The sequence below is a fragment of the Cetorhinus maximus genome, chromosome 20 (genome assembly GCF_964194155.1).
Source record: "Cetorhinus maximus chromosome 20, sCetMax3.hap1.1, whole genome shotgun sequence".
In the NCBI taxonomy this organism is placed as follows: Eukaryota; Metazoa; Chordata; class Chondrichthyes; order Lamniformes; family Cetorhinidae; genus Cetorhinus; species Cetorhinus maximus.
The window spans coordinates 31,446,463-31,463,930 of record NC_135898.1 but is presented as its reverse complement, the minus strand read 5'-3'; the positions used below and the strand labels follow the sequence as shown (position 1 = coordinate 31,463,930).

The following is a 17,468-nucleotide window of genomic DNA, read 5'->3' as shown; positions in this document are numbered from 1 at the left end:
GTAATATGTGCAAAATCGTAGACGCTACCGGTATCCTAGACGACCACATGTGCAGGAAGTACTGCCAGCTGCAGAAACTTGAGCTCCGGGTTTCAGAGCTCGAGTGGCGGCTAGAGTCACTGTGGTGTATCCACGAGGCTGAGAGCTACGTGGATAGCATGTTCAGGCAAGTGGTCACACCGCAGCTTAAGTGTCTGGAGACAGAGGGAATGGATGACCACCAGGCAGTCTAAGGGGAAGTAGCAAATTCTAAATCAGGATTACTATGTATGTGAATACACAGAGTACAATAAATAAGATTGGAGAGTTAAAGGTGCAGATTGCCAAGTGGAAATATGATGTTGTGGTGATAACAGAGACCTGGCTCAAGGAAGGGCAGAACTGGGTGTTAAATATTCCCAGGCACAAGGTGTGCAGAAAAGATAGGAGAGGAGAGGTGGCTACATTGGTTAAGGAGAGCATTGCAGTGCTGGAGAAAGATGTCCAGGAGGCTTCAAGGACAGAATCAATTTGGCTAGAGCCAAGGAACAAAAAGAGTCCAATTACATTGCTCGGTGTAGCCTATAGACTGCCATCTAGTAAGAAGGATGTAGAAGGACAAATCTGCAGGGAAATTGCACAGAGACGCAAGCATTGTAGAGTAGTTATAATGGGTGACTTTACTTACCTGAATGTAGACTGGGACAGTGGTAATGTAAAGGGCAGAGAGGGGCAAAAGTTCCTAGATTGTGTTCAGGAAAATTTTCTACAGCAGTGTGTGTCCAATCCAACAAGAAAAGACACATTCTTGGACCTGGTTCTTGGAAATGAGTTGGGCCAAGTAGATCAGGTGTCAGCAGGGGAACATTTAGGAGACATTGATCATTGTATTGTATGCTTTAGGATGATGGTAGAAAAGGACGATAAGCAATCCAGAGTAAGAATAATTAACTGGACGGTAGCCGACTTCGATGGGGCAAGAATGGAACTGGGCCAGATAGACTTGAAAGATTGACAGGAAAAACTGTAGCTAAACAATGGGCTACCTTCAAAAAAGATTTGGTTTGGGCGCAGTCAAGGTATATTCTATCGAAAGGGAAAAGTAGGGCAAAAAAATCCAGAGCTCCCTGGATGAAAAAGGAAATAGAATTCAAGATAAAGAAGAAAAAAAAAGTGTGCTTGTGACAGGTGGCAGATGTAAATACAATTGAGAACCAAGAGGAATACAGAAGGTCCAGAGGGGAAGCGAAAAAGCATAGTAGAGAAGTTAAGAGGGATTATGAGAAAAGACTGGCAACCAACATAAAGGGGAATCTTCTATAGGCATATAAATAGTAAAACGGTGGAAAAAGGAGTAGGGCCAATTGGGGACTTAAAAGGGAATTTACACATGAATGAAGGGACCATGGCTGAGGTATTATGTGAATACTTTGCATCCGTCTTTGCCAAGTGGGTAGATGCTACTCAGGCCATGATCACAGATGAGTAAACTCTGTCACCAGAAGGGTTCAAAATTGAGATGCCAGAGGACTGGAGAATTGTAAACATTACGCCCTTGTTAAAAAAAGGTTTTAAGGATAAGCCCAGAAATTACAGACCATTCAGTTTAACTTCAGTGGTGGGCAAGACTAGAAACAATTATTCGGGATAAAATTAGTAGTCACATGGAAAATATGGGTTGATCAGGAAGAGCCAACATGGATTTCTAAAGGGGAAATCGTGGTTAGCTACATTTTTGGAGTTTTTTGAAGAGGTGGTGTAATAGTATTGTCACTGAAATAGTAATCCAGAGTCCTGGGATCGAATCCCACCACGGCAGATGGTGGAATTTAAATTCAATTAAAAGATGGAATTAAAAGTCTAATGATGACCATGAAATCATTGTCTATTGTTGTAGAAACCCATCTGGTTCACTAATGTCCATTAGGGAAGGAAATCTGCCGCCCTTACCTGATCTGGTCTACATGTGACTCCAGACCCAAAGCAATGCCCCCTGAAATAGCCTAACAAACCAGTCAGTTGTATTAAACCTCTACAAAGCCTCAAAAAAGGAATGAAGCCACTCGACATCGGCCTAGGCACTGGAAACGACAACGGCAAACTCAGCCCCATCGGCCCTGCAAAGTCCTCCTTACTAACATCTGGAGGCTAGTGCCAAAATTGGGAGAGCTGTCTCACAGACTAGTCAAGCAGCAGACACAGTCATCCTCACGGACTCATACCTTACAGATAATGTCCCAGACACCACCACTTCCATCCCTGGGTATGTCCTGTCCCACTGGCAGGACAGACCCACCAGAGGTGGTGGCACATTGCTATACAGTTGGGAGGGAGTTTCACCTTGGAGTCCTCAACATCGACTCCAGACCCCATGAAGTCTCATGGCATCAGGTCAAACATGGGCAAGGAAACCTCCTGCTGATTACCACGTACCGCCCTCCCTCAGCTGATGAATCAGTGCTCCTCCATGTTGAACACCACTTGGAGAAAGCAGTGAGGGCGACAAGGGTGCAGAACGTACTCTGAGTGGGGGACTGCAATATCCATCACCAAGAGTGGCTTGGTAGCACCACTACTGCTAAAGGGCATAGCTGCTAGACTGGGTCTGTGACAGGTGGTGAGGGGACCAGCTAGAGGGAAAATCACTCATCCTCATACTTGACCTCATCCTCACTAATCTGCTGACCGCAGATGCATCTATCCATCACAGTATCTGTAGGAGTGACCACTGCACAGTCATTGTGGAGTTGAAGTCCCGTCTTCACATTGAGGATACCCTCCATCGTGTTGTGTGGCACTATCACCATGCTAAATGGGATAGATTTTGAACAGATCTCGCAACTCAAGACTGGGCATCCTCATTGGTCCCAATGTGGAGCATGACCACTGGTTGTTCACCCTCCCCCAAAAGAATGCCCTGCAGCCGCTCTGTGACATCCCTGACCCTGACACCAGGGAGGCAACATACCATCCTGGTCACATCTATGGTCCCAGAAAAGCCTGTCTGCTTCCTAAACTATGGAATTCCCTACTACAAAAACATTTTCACTCTTCCTCCTCCCCTCCTGTGCAGCTGAGGCACCTGTGGTGCCATGGACTTGGATCCTCAGAGGACTGTAGCAAGAGCCATCTTGCTCACCGGTATCCAAAATGGAAAAACAGTTAGAGAGCAAGATAGCCTCAGGGGATTCCTGCGCTACCTGCCTGTTCCTCTCAGATACTGTAGCGGTCATCCATTCCCTCCCTGCCTGTGTATTTCTTAGCTGCGGTGTGACCACCTCGCCAAACGTGCTATCCACGTAATCCTCAGCCTTGTGGATGCACTAGAGTGACTTCAGCTGCCGATCAAGCTCCGCAACACCGAGCTCAAGTTTCTGCAGCCGGCGAAACTTCCTGTAGGTGTAGTCATCGAGGGCACTTTGTGCCTGCACAACTTCCCACAAAATGCACATTCAGGCATTCATTTATAGCTGATTGACAATTAACTGATTTGAAAGGCAGATCCTGGAATGGTCCCAGTGGAAGTTAGCAAATGTAATAAAGTTATTCAAGAAAGGAGGGAGAGAGAAAAGTGGAAACTGTAGACCAGTTAGCCTGACTTTAGTCTTTGGGAAGTTGTTGGAATCCATTATTAAGGAAGTGATAACAGGGCATTTAGAAAAAAAAAGAGAAAAAAGAGAGACCTGTATTTATATAGTGCTTTTTATGGCCACTGGATGTCTCAAAGCGCTTCATAATCAAAGAGGTGCTTTTGAAGTACAGTCTCTGTTGTCACTGCTAGTTAGATCCTCAAAAAACTATTAACAGATCTACCAAATATGATTTTGCTTTCATAAAACCTTTTGACTATCTAATCTCTATTATCTTTAGGTGTCAACCGTGGTTTAGTTGACTCTCACCTTGGAATCACAAGGTTCCAGGTTCAAGTTCCACTCCAGGGCTTGAGAACAAAAATTAAATCTGACACCTCAGTGCATATTGAGGGAGTACTGCACTGTCGGAGGTGCTGTCTTTCAAGTGAGATGTTAAATAGAGGCTCCATCTGTCTGCTCAGATGGCTGTAAAAGATCCCATGACACTTCGAAGGGCAAGGGAGATATCCCCAGGGACTTTTCGAAGAGGGGGGTGATGATGGCAGATTTGTAGGAGTAGGGTACAGTGCCTGAGGAGAGAGAACAATTAATATCAGCTAACATAGGAGCCAGGAAGGGAAGCTCAGTGGTCAGCAACTTAGTGGGAATTAAAAGTCCAATAACCATGAAACCATTGTCGATTGTTGGAAAAACCCACCTGGTTCACTAATGTCCTTTAGGGAAGGAAATCTGCCGTCCTTACCTGGTCTGGCCTACATGTGGACTCTAGGCCCACAGCAATGTGGTCGATTCTTAAACGCCCTCTGAAATGGCCTAGCAAGTCACTCAGTTCTCAAGGGCAATTAGGGATGGGCAATAAATGCTGGCCCAGCTAGCGATGCCCACATTCCATGGAGGAATATTAAAAAGTCTGACTAATATTGAAGTTAATAAAGCCACTAAACATGGTTGACAAGGAAGTGTCTCTTGAAGTTGTCTATATGGGCTTCCAGGAGGCTTTAAACAAATTTCCACAGCAGAGATTGTCAAAAGAGTGCATAGATATAGAAGCAATGTTGTGTCATGGGTTGGAAATGGTTTGGCAGGTGGGAACAAGAACATAATGATAATGAAAATGTGACTGATTGATGGAATGTGACAAGTAGTGTTCCCCAGGGATCTATACTGAGGCCTCAGTTTTGGGCCATACTTATCACTGACTTAAAAAAAAGGAATAGAAGTTGTATATCCAAATTTGTTAGTACACCAAGTTAGGTGCCAAAATAAATTGTGCAGATGGGAGCAGGAACTTACATAACATTACGTCAAACGGTTATTTCAAAAATTGCCTTTTCCAAATCTGTACCACTTAAGCTGTGCAGTTAGTACATTCATTCAAACCTTCATTTCTTTATTATCTACTATATATAATGTTTCAAATAAAACCATCTACAACATTGAATAGAACTACATCAAAATGCTTACCTCGGAACTCGGACACTTTCCTCTGTGGCAGCCAAACCCAACTGACCATCTTTGGCAAGTCCCCAGGCAAACACTTGACCACTATCATTTAGTGCAAGCGTATGCATCTCTCCACATGAAACGGCAGTGATGTTCTGAGCATCCAGAGACCCAACTTGCTCTATACACCAAAATAAAAAAAACAAGTAGGTTTAGCTTGATCCCTTTACATAGAATGGCATAGGATATACAGCACAGACACAGACTATTCACCCAACAGTCCTTGCAGCATTCAAGCTCCACTTGAGCCTCCTCAGACTTTCCATTTCTAACTTGTCAGCATAACCCACCATCCCCTTCTCCCTCATCTGCTTATCTAGCTTCCCCTTAATTTGTCTGTACTATTCAACTACCCTCTATGGCAGGGAGCTCCATATTCTTAGCACTTTTTGGGAAAATAATTTTTTTCTGAATGACTTATTTGATTTCTTGGTGACCATATTATATTGATGAGTTCTACCTTTGCTCTCCTCCACAAGTGGAAACATTCCCTGTCGATTCCATCAAAACCTTTATAATTTTAAAAACCTGTGTTAGGTCACCCCTCAGCCTTCTCTTTTAAAGAGAAAATAGAATCACTCTGTTTATCCTCTCCCGATAGGTATATTCCTACATTTCTGGTATCATCCTTGTAAATCTTTTCTGCACCCTTTCTGCTGCCTCTATCTTTTTTATGATATGGTGACCAAAATTGCAGTATTCAAGGTGTGGTCTAACCAAGGTTTCATACACGTTTAGCATAACTTTACTACTCAATTCTATCCCTCTAAAGATAAACCCTTTCTACTGTATTTTGCCTCAAAAGGCCACTGCAGTACAAATTATTGCACATCAAAGTGATTCTGTTCAGGTCAGATTTTAACAATCAAAGCACAACAGAACTACCAAGATTTATACACATATCTGCTCTGTGTGATATTAAAATTACCTTCCTGACACGTGCAATGGCAATTTGTAGCAAAACCTCTAGGATATTTCTATTGACCAAGTGACAAAGTCATCTAATGCCCAGAAAAATCTCAATGATAAGTTTTTTAAAAAAAGGATCAGTATCAATTTGTTAAGCTGTTCATACCTGTGATTTTGACAATATTTGGTCAATTTTCAACATATAGCTGTCACCATGATTTTAGCATATGGTACTTATGAGGGGAGGTTGGACAGGCTAAGCTTGTATCCGCTGAAATTTAGAGGAGTAAGAGGTGAATTTGATTGAAACATATAATCCTGATGGGTTATGACAGGGCTGATGTGGAGAGGATGTTTCCTCTTGTGGGAGAGTCCAGTACTAGTGGGTCGCCCATTTTAGACAGAGATGAGAATTTTTTTTTCTCTCAAAGGGTTCTTTGGAACTATCTTCCTCAAAAGGCAGTGGAAGCAGAGTCATTGAATATTTAAAGCAGAAGTAAATAGATCCTTGATGAACAAGGGGGTGAAAGGTTATCGGGGTAGGCAGGAATATGGAGTTCAGATTACAATCAGATCAGCCATGATCTTATTAAATGGTGAAGCAGGCTCGAATGGACAAAATGCCAACTCCTGCTCTTAATTTCTGTGTTTGTATAAAATGGATTCATAGAAATGGAACTACTGGGATCGGTAACTGTTTTTAAAAAACACATACATATTATGGGTAAGTGGGAAAATCAGTTTGCAGTTTAAGCTGTAGAACCTTCGTCAAAAACATTCTGGAGCAAGCGAGCGGTGCAGCTGGCTTTTTAACCTCTGGGATAAATCTAGATGCTCAAAACTGGGTATCCACGAAATGCCGCAGGCCATCAGCAGCAGTGGATTTAAATGCAACTGCAATCTGTAGGGTGTTGAGCCTCTAGAGCCACTCTACTATTCAATTAGATGTTGGCTGATCTTTACCTTAATTCAACTGTTCCAATGAAGGACAATGCAAGGAATAGAACTTTCTCTTTCTATTAGACACTTTATAGCCATCCAGTCTTAACAATAAGTTTAACAACTTGAGATCATAAGCAGTACTCCCATTCTGTCAGACAGCAGATGTTGATAACAGAGGATGGTTACACCAGTGTCACTAACAGGATGCTGCCGTCAACCCAGAAGACTATCACACAAATGAGGAATGTGGTATAGGAATTTCAGTGCCAGTGTGATGCTAGGTATGTAGGCTGTACATCCCAAAGACTGATGGATTGTATCAAACAGCATGTCCCAGCTGCTGTTTGCAAAGGGCAAGGTACAGACCGTACCCAACCAGCCCATGCTTGCAAAACTCAAAACAGTGTTCAACGTTAGATGTGATTCTGCGATTGGTCAACATTTGCTAAATAATCCTTAGTGCGCTAATAATTACACTGACAACAAATTTGAGATTGTCAGTTGGGCTTGCAGTGTGGCACAATTGCGTGTACTGGAAGCTACATATATTAATACACAGGGCCCTGTTCTTTGCAGACAGAACGAACCTATACATTGCACCTGTTTCAGCTAAACAAAATAAGTGACAGCCATTCACTGACTCATTCCTCAGGGCAATGCCCTAACCAATCAGGGTCAAGCTGCCTGGTTTAAATTTCAAACAAGGCTTGGCAGTTAACTGTCAGTCACCAGTGGTGCATTCTCCATGGCATCGGCACTTGTCAACCAATCAGCACTCTTTTCATACAGTATAAATTGTCGTCTTCCCCTTATATTGGTATTCTTGAGTATCCTGATGAGCGCAAGACGAAAAACCTAGACATGTCTCTTTATTCAGCAATACTCAAGTTCTGTTATACCAAATGACTACACAATATTTATAAAAACTATTTGCTTTTACCTACAAGTTTTTGTTCATATTCTATTTTTGCAGTTCTTAATATTTTCTATATTCCTTTATTGCTTTCCATCGGTCTTCTAACACTCTAGATTAGCACTTTTCTTGGCATTTGTGTCGCTTTCTGTAGTTTTACACTGTGTCTTAACGACTGTATAAGTGGTATTTGTACTCCTTCGGGTTATGTATTGTACTAAATACTTCTGAATACCTCCCACTGTTCTTCTGTAGGCTTTCCTAATTTAATGCCCAGCCTAATTTAATGTGTTCAATTTAGGGTTTGTTCCTTCAAAGTCAATCCTACTTAAGTTTAAAACCTTAGTTAGTGCATCATTTTTCTCTTTCATGTCACTTTATCTTCATATCAAATTCTTATGGTTACTGTTTGCAAGATACTTCTTTATATATAATTTTAAGGTCCAGCATATTCCTCACTCCTCCACCTGGAAACACCGCCACTTGCAAGTTCCCTTCCAAGTCTCACACCATCCTGATATGGAACGGTATTACTGTTTCTTCATTGCTGCTGGGCCAAACTGTTGAAGTGGCCTCCCTAATAGCACTGTGGATGCACTTACACCACATGGACTGCAGTAGTTCAAGACAGTGGCTCACCACCATCTTCTCAAGGACGATTAGGAATGGGTAATACAGTAAATGTTGGCCTTGTCAGAAACACCCACATCCCACGAATGCATTAAAAAATATCCAGTTAGGTGACCAATCCTGGTTCGAGAAAGAGTTTAGAAGAGCATGCCAGGGGCAGCACCAGGTGTACCTGATAATGAGGAGACAGCCTGGTGAAAATGTTACGGAGAACTTGCTGTGTGCTAAACAACAGAAGCAAGGTTCTAAGAGCTAAGAGATTTCACAATCAATGGATCAGGCCAAAGCTCTGCAGTCTTACTATATGCAGTTGAGAATGCTGGTGGCCAATTAAGCAAAAAAATGGATGAAAACATCCAATATCTCCAATCTCAATGTTGGCGGAAGCTAGCTAAAGTGTAAAAGACAAGGCTGAATCATTCAAAAGCACCTTCAGTCAGTCAGATAGTAGCGAGTGAATGATTAGCCTTCTTTTCAGGTTTCCACTATCACAAATGCCATCCATCAGCCAACTCAATTTAACCCAGGTAACATTAAGAAAGGCCTGACCTTCAGAATATCCCGATTCAGTAAAGAACATTACTCTAAAACTAGGTGAGCTTTTCTCAGTATAGTTACAATGCTGGCATCTACATGACAATGCGAAAAATTGTCCAGCTATGTACTATCCACTAAAATAGAACAAATCTAACTCTGCCAATTACCACTCCATCTGCCTACTCCCAAAAGGTGATGCTCAGTCTGTGTTCCTCTAAAACCATCAAGTTTCAGATATTCATGCAAAAGCTGAAGTAAGGTAAGCGTGTGACTTGCCTTGATATCAAAGCAGCATTTCACTGGTGTAGAACCAAGGAGCTTTAGTAAAATTAAGTCAGTGGACATTAAAAGATAAACTCTCCCGTGACTGGACTCATATCTCGCAAAGGAAGAGGATTTTGGTCATTGCAGGCCAATTATCCTAGTCCCAGGACTTTAACAGAGCAATTCCTCAGAGTAGCATGCTAAGCCTTCAACTGCTTCATCAGTAATTTTCCCTTAGTCATAAGGTCAGAAGACTGTTGCTGCTGCTAAGAGAGTGTTTCACTCAATTTGCAATTCTTTCGGACATGTTTGGAGCGATAGTGTTAAGCAACATTCCAGTAATATGAGATTGGCAATAAATGCCAGCCCTGACAGACGCCACACGCCATGTATGAATAAAAAAGAGAATTCACACTGCACGAGTGCCAAGCATAACAACATGCAACAAGAGAGCACATAACCACCACCCTCATGACATTTAATAGCATAGCCATTGCAGAGTCGCCCCCAACCACAAGTTGCCAAAGACAAAAAGGTCTGAAATTTTTGTTACATGGAATTATGGGTACAAACATTAGATTTTTTTCCTTTGTTTACTTTCTATTACCTTCAAGGCTGTGGACCAATACATTTGTATCAAAATCACCAAAGTGACCTTAGTATTTCATGCAGTTAGTACAATAGTAAATAATAACAGCAGGACATGAACTATTTCTATCTGTCCAACTTGGGCATATATGATGATTAAAGGAATTGAAACTCAAATCTTCATAATTCAAGAAGAAACAGATGGTGTGGGTTTGTGCTTTCCTTGGGCTTTGATTGTTTAACCTGATTTATGCTTATTTTAAATTTCGGTGTAGTCTAATCAGAATGTCCAAGATATTGGGAGTAACTCGACATTGGCAAAATGGGCACCAATAATGGGGGCATTTATGGATCCAACTTCCCAGCTGTCTATGGAGGAAACTCCAGGCCACGATCTAACACATTCAATTTGATTTACTTTGGAGCTCAGCTTAGACAGTTGAATATACTGTAGTTCCAAAGGCACATGTTGTAAATCAAGAGATTAAATGGGGTTTTACATCAATTGTAACGTATTATAAACACGTCAAACACATACACTGACAACACCCAGCTCTACCTCATCATCACCTCTCTCAACCCCTCCACTGTTCCTCTGCTTGTTCAACATCTAATACTGGATAAACTGAAATTTCCTCCAATTAAATATTGGGAAGACTGAAGCCACTATCTTTGGTCCCCATGTTTCCTGGCCACAGAATTCGCCCCTCTGAGGTTGAACCAGACTGTTCTGACCCCACAATGAGCTTCCAACTATATGTGTGTGCCACTCAGTTTATCTATTTCCACCTTGGAACACTGCATGTCTCCATCCCTGCCTCAGCTCATTTGCTGCAGCAACCTTCATTTGTGTCTTTGTTATCTCTAGATCTGACTGTTCTAATAGACTCCTGGCCAGCCTCCCACATTCTATCCTCTAAATTTGAGGTCATCCAAAACTCCGCTGCCCGCCTCCATAATTACACCAAGTCCTGTTCACCTATGATCCCTATGCTTCCAGACTTACATTGGCTCCTGGTTAAGCAATGCCTTCACATGACAGCAGATCTCCTGGTAGCTACAAGGACAGGGCAGGAAGCACATTAGGGCATTTTATTACATCAAAGCGCCTTTATAAATACAAATTGCTGTTACGTAAGAACTTTGAATCATTGCAACTAATTTCTCCAAATAAATTGAGGCAGCCACAATCTCCAACTAATTTAAGCTACATTTCTAAAATTCATATTTTTCTCATTGTGTATAAATTGAACGCTCTATGTCTTCTGCAACACAATTGTTTAAAGGAATTTTCAACGATGCAATCGTGTTCAACTTTCCTTGCTGGTCAATAGAGCTAAGCAGTTTTAAAGAATTCAGAGATTAGGGCACAAGTACATACGAACGAGGAGGAGTAGGCCACTTGGCCCCTCGGCCCCGCTCCACCATTCAATAAGATCAAGGCTGATCTGATTGTAACTTCAACTTCACATTCCCCAATAATCTTTTACCCCTGCCTTGTTTATCAAGAATCTATATACCTCTGCCTTAAAGATATTCAAAGACTCAGCCTCAACCACCTTTTGAGGAACAGAATTCCAAAGTCTCACAACCCTCAGAGAAAAAAAATCCTCATCTCTGTCCTAAATGGGCGAGCCCTTATTTTAAAACAGTGACCACAAGTTCTGGATTCTCCCACAAGAGGAAAGGTCCTTTCTACATTGGCCCTGTCAAGTTTCCTCAGGATCTTATATGCCTCAATCAAGTAGAGGAAAGGCCTGGTGCTTTATAACCAAGAAAGCGAGTTTGGCACACAGGAGTTCAGCAAAATGGTCCCCCACCCCTAAACTCACACATACCGGTCCAAGAGAGAGGGGCCTTCAGGCCAAGGGTGCACAACAGTGTGAAAGGGAGCTCTTACCAGTCATTGCCTACAAGGAGCCTGGGCTTACTGGGGAAAAGAAAAGTTTGCCCAAGGCAGGCTTGACCTGGAAGTTGACAGTGGACAATGATCAAGACTGGGAACTCTGCTCACTTAAACTTGGGGACGCTGAACCTCAGCTGACATCATATAGTTGAGTAGAGTTCATAGGTTCACTAATGTTCTTTAGGAAAGGAAATCTGCTATCCTTACCTGTTCTTGCCTACATGTGACTCCAGGCCCACAGCAATGTAGTTGACTTTTAAATGCCCTCTGAAACGTCCTAGCAAGACACTCAGCTGTATCAAACCTCTACAAAGTCTACAAAAAGAATGAAACTGGATGGATTACACGGCATTGTCCTAGGCACCGGAAATGACAATGGCAAATCCAGCCTTGTCAACCCTGCAAAGTCCTCCTGACTAACATCGGAGGGCTTGTGCCAAAATTGGGAAGAGCTGTTCCACAGACTAGTCAAGCAACAGCCTGTCATCGTCATACTCACCGAATCATACCTTACAATGTCCCAGACACCAAATACCAATGTCCTGTCCCACTGACAGAGGTAGTGGTACAGTGGTATACACCCTCCTCACTTAGCAGCTCAAGCTCCTGAGTTACGTCTGACAAAGCCACATGTCAACACATTGCACAGGCAGCCAGGGGCACACGCACTGCATGCACACATCCCCTCTGCCAATGCCAACAGCAAGTTAGTTCCCTTATTGTTGTTGCATTCGGTTGCTCAGTCGCTTTTTAAAATGCGATATATTTGAGAGATTGGAAAAAAATTAAAAGGGCAGAATTCCATGATCCAAAAGTTGGAATTCCGCCAAATGGCTGAAATTTCTCATCCCTGGTCTTGCGATCTGTGGCAAATGGATTTCAATGTTGGCAAATGTGAGCTTATCACTTGGGACCTAAAAAAACATAGTATAGAACAGAATAGGGTAATCTCTAAATGGTGAAAAGCTAGAAATGGTGGAGATCCAAGCAGACATTGGGGTCCAGCTACAAAGATCATTAAAATGCCTTGAACAGGTAGAGAACACCAAAAAAGGTAACAGAATGCTGGCCTTCATTTCTAGAGAACTAGAATACAAGGAAGTAGAAGCTATGTTTCAAGTTAAAGTCCTGATAGGGCCACACCTGTAGTACCGTGAGCAGTTCTGAACCACACCTTATGAACCATTTACATGCCTTAGATGAAGTGCTACATATATTTACCAGAATGCCTGGTCTCTAAGGATTAAATTACGAGGAGAGAATACATAAATTAGGGCTGTATTCCCTTGAATTTAGAAGGTTAAGAGGTGATTAGAAAGGAGTTTGAGATATTAAGGGGAACAGATAGGGTAGATATAAAGCAGCTATTTTAACTGTTTGGGGAGTTTATGCCCAGGAACAGAGTCTAAAAATTAGAGCTAGACCTGCCAGGAGTGAAATCAGGAAACACTCTTCATGCAAAAGGTGGTAGAAGTTTGAAACTCTCTTCAGAAAACAATTAATACTAGATCAATGGCTGATTTTAAAATTGGAATTGAAATTTTTGTTATGCAGATCAGTTATGATCTCATTGAATGGTGGGACAGTCTCAAAGGGCTAAATTGCCTTCTCCTGTTCCTATGCTCCAAACATAAGGCTGATGGAGAGAACTGCTTATTCATAAAATTCTTTACTTGAATGCAGAATTTTAGGAATTTCTAATGAAGGGTTGAATGACCACAATAACTTGCATTTGTACAGCACCTTTAACACTGCAGAACAACCAAAGATGTTTCACAGGAACATTATCAGAGAAAATTTGGCATAGAGCAAAATAAAATATTAGGACAGATCATCAGAAGTTTCAAAGTAGTAAGTTTTTTGAACATCTTAAAAGAACTAGGTCAAGTGGAAACGTTTGAGGGATTTCGAGAGCTGAGACCAAATCAGCTGAAGGCATCGCTGCCAATGGTTTCCAGAGCTCAGAAACCAAACCATTTCAGAGCTCTAGCAACAACATACCCAATTACAAATATAATCTTGTGCACACTTAGCTGAATAAGAAGTGAGTCATAATTTTCCCTTTGGTGATGGTATTTTGTCAGAAAATGAAAGATCTGTACTGGTTAACGTGAAAACCTCATTTCTGCATGTACGATTAGGTAGTGGAGCCAGTAGGGGGTCAGCAGGTATACAAGCCCAATAATCACCGAGGTTGCCCAATTCAGCTTAAGACGACCATTCCATTTTACTCCATCATCTGCCTTTTGCCTGTAAGTCTGAAATCCCTAGCTTATTTTTCAGACTAGGACTGTTGGCATTCCCCAGTTCCAATAAGGGTTCCTTCCCGCCAAAGTTTGAATCTGTTCCTGAAGGTCAGCCAAACCTAGCTTTGCCAATACAGTATAAGTTGGCCATGCACATAGCCAGAAAGAAGATTGTTCAGCAATAGCAACAGTTCATATGAGCTATCAGGTGATGCTGAAAGAGGTACTTTGTGTCAACTAAGACAGGACCAATGCGTTATTAACAGTAGCCCTTATGCCAATGTCAACATGAATGTTGACACCATTAGAAACATGAGAAGCAACGCACATGCATCACTATTTGCAGCACCTTGTCAGTTTGCTAGCTCCAATAAAATAGATGTCTTTATTAATTTTAATATTTTCCCTAATATTTTGCAAGCTATTTTCAGCTTGTACAGGCGGTTTTCTCTTTTTTAATGGGCACCATGATCTTTCCTCAAAAATATGCCTAATGGGAAGGGGTATAATATGCCAACACTATACAACACTTTTTAATTATCCCTTTCAATATTTGCATATAACACACTTAGATACAGGTTGGATTCTAAAAGTGCTGTCCTGTTCGCAGTGCTCTATGTTCACCATAAATTGTTTACCACACATTCTTGTTTAACTGGGACAAAATTGTATGCGCCAGGAATATCTCTGATAAAGGGAAAGTATCAAATATTTACTGGAATGAGGATTGTGGAGCTAAGTTTCCTTCGCTGCACCGTTGACAGTAATTTGACATTTTCAGGCTCCCCAATGACACAGCACCTGTATTTACCGAGTAGGTGAGATGTACAGTGCAGTAAGATCCGAGTTACTCTGGATAGAGTTAACTTGGGCGTCAATAGTTGGACTTATTAACAGAAGGGAAGAAAATAAGTTAACTAGGGTTCTTATACTTGTTGACTGTAAGTACATATGTGGAAGTATCAGACTAGCCAGTGTTTGAATAGGTTATCAACAGACAAAGGAGTGCCAATGGATGTTATCTACTTGGACTTCCAGAAGGCCTTTGACAAGGTGCCGCACAGGAGGCTGCTCAGTAAGATAAGAGCCCATGGTGTTAGAGGCATGGATAGAAGATTGGCTGTCTGGCAGGAGGCAGAGAGTGGGGATAAGGGGGTCCTTCTCAGGATGGCGGCCAGTGACTAGTGGAGTTCCGCAGGGGTCAGTGTTGGGACCACAACTTTTCACTTTATACATCAATGATCTAGATGAAGGAACTGAGGGCATTCTAGCTAAGTTTGCAGATGATACAAAGATAGGTGGAGGGGCAGGTAGTATTGAGGAGGCGGGGAGGCTGCAGAAGGATTTGGACAGGTTAGGAGAATGGGCAAAGAAGTGGCAGATGGAATATAACGTGGGGAAGTGTGAGGTCATGCACTTTGGTAGGAAGAATAGAGGCATAGACTATTTTCTAAATAGAGAGAGAATTCAGAAATCTGGAATCAAAGGGACTTGGGAGTCCTTGTCCAGGATTCTCTTAAGGTTAACTTGCAGGTTGAGTCGGTAGTTAGGAAGGCAAATGCAATGTTGGCATTTATTTCGAGAGGACTAGAATATAAAAGCAGGGACGTGTTGCTGAGGCTTTATAAGGCTCTGGTCAGACCACATTTAGAATATTGAGCAATTTTGGGCCTCGTATCTCAGGAAGGATGAGCTGGCCCTGGAGAGGGTCCAGAGGAGGTTCACGAGGACAATCCCAGGAATGAAAGGCTTAACATATGAGGAACGTTTGAGGACTCTGGGTCTATACTCGATGGAGTTTAGAAGGATGAGGGGGATCTGATTCAAACTTACAGAATACTGAAAGGCCTGGATAGAGTGGACGTGGGGATGATGTTTCCATTAGTAGGAGAGACTAGGACCCGAGGGCACAGCCTCAGAGTAAAGGGAAGACCTTTTAGAACAGAGATGAGGAGAAACTTCTTTAGCCAGAGAGTGGTGAATCTATGGAATTCATTGCCACAGAAGGCTGTGGAGGCCAGGTCATTGAGTGCATTTAAGACCGAGATAGATAGGTTCTTGATTGGTAAGGGGATCAAAGGTTACGGGGAGAAGGCGGGAGAATGGGGTTGAGAAACTTATCAGCCATGATTGAATGGCGGAGCAGACTCGATGGGCCGAATGGCCTAATTTCTGCTCCTATGTCTTATGGTCTTATCATGGTTTGGGCATTAACAGTGGCCCTGAGTAACGCACAGGATGCAACCAGCATCTGTGGAAATGTACCACAACAAGGAGTCTAAGAAGAATAAGAATAAAACCAGACCAAGCATCTACCATTGATCCAGAAACCGGATACATTAAAGGCACAAACAGACCAGTTGATCCTAAGTCCTTTCAGGTACATTGGGCTTCGGAGCAGGAGTCGGCCATTCATCTCTTCGAGCCTGCTCCTCTATCATGGCTGATCTGATTGCGGTCTCAACTCCACCTTCCTGCATGCCCCCTATAATCCTTGACTCCTAACTTTTCACTAACATCTGACCACTAACCTATGCCAAAATTGAGAGGGTATTCTCAGAAGTCAAGCAACAACCTGACATGCTCATACTCATAGAAACACACCTATCAGCAACAGTGCCAGACTTCTCCATCGCCATCCCTGTCCTGAGGTGCTACACATTGGTATACAGTTCAGTGTGAGTGGCCCTGGGAGTCCTCAACATGGGGTCCGGACCCTACAATGTCTCATGGCATCAGGCAAGGAAACCTCCTGCTGATTACTATCTGTTGAACCTCCTCAGTTGGTGATTCAGTGCTCCTCCATAATGAACACCACTTGGAACAAGCAGAGTATAGCAAGGACACAAAATGCACTCCGGGTGGGGTCTTCAATACCGGCCACTGAGAGTGGCTTGGTAGCACCAAGAGTGACCAAGATGGTTGAGTCCTGAAGGGCACGTCTGCCAGACTAGGTCTCTGACAAGTGGTGAGGGAACCAACATGAGGGAAAGCTTACATAACCTCACCCTCACCAACCTAACTGTTGCAGATATATAAACGAAATTCAGTCCCAACTTCATACTGAGAGCATCCTTCATCGTGTTATGTGGCATGATCAGTGATAACTGGCATAGATTCAGAACAGATATAGCTGCTTAAAAGTGAACATCTATGAGGTGCTGCGACTCATCAGCAGCAGAATTGTATTCTACCACAGTCCATAACCTCCTGACATAGTATATCCCTCAGTCTACTGTAGTGTAAGGGTCTGCCACTTAAAGGGTAAGCGTGAGACTGAGTACAGTACCACCCACAGAGTGACGCAAGAGAACACGTAACCCACACCTAGGGGTCAGTATATATAGGCAGAGCTGTATGTAGAAGCAAGTGTGGAGACAGCACCTAGTTTGGACCTTTATTGTACCTATGTATATAGCTTCTAGGGTTAATAAATACTTATTGTTGAACTACCTAAG

General features: G+C 42.5%; 1 protein-coding gene across 2 annotated transcripts in view; it reads right to left on the bottom strand.

Moving 5' to 3' along the window:
- The window catches only part of herc4 (HECT and RLD domain containing E3 ubiquitin protein ligase 4), a 140,456-nt gene that overhangs the window by 104,017 nt on the left and 18,971 nt on the right, over nt 1–17,468 (bottom strand). For both annotated transcript variants that reach the window (XM_078565854.1, XM_078565853.1), the window contains exon 3: nt 5,037–5,196. In XM_078565854.1, coding sequence (XP_078421980.1) covers nt 5,037–5,196 — 160 coding nt within the window. The remainder of the gene's footprint in view (nt 1–5,036; nt 5,197–17,468) is intronic.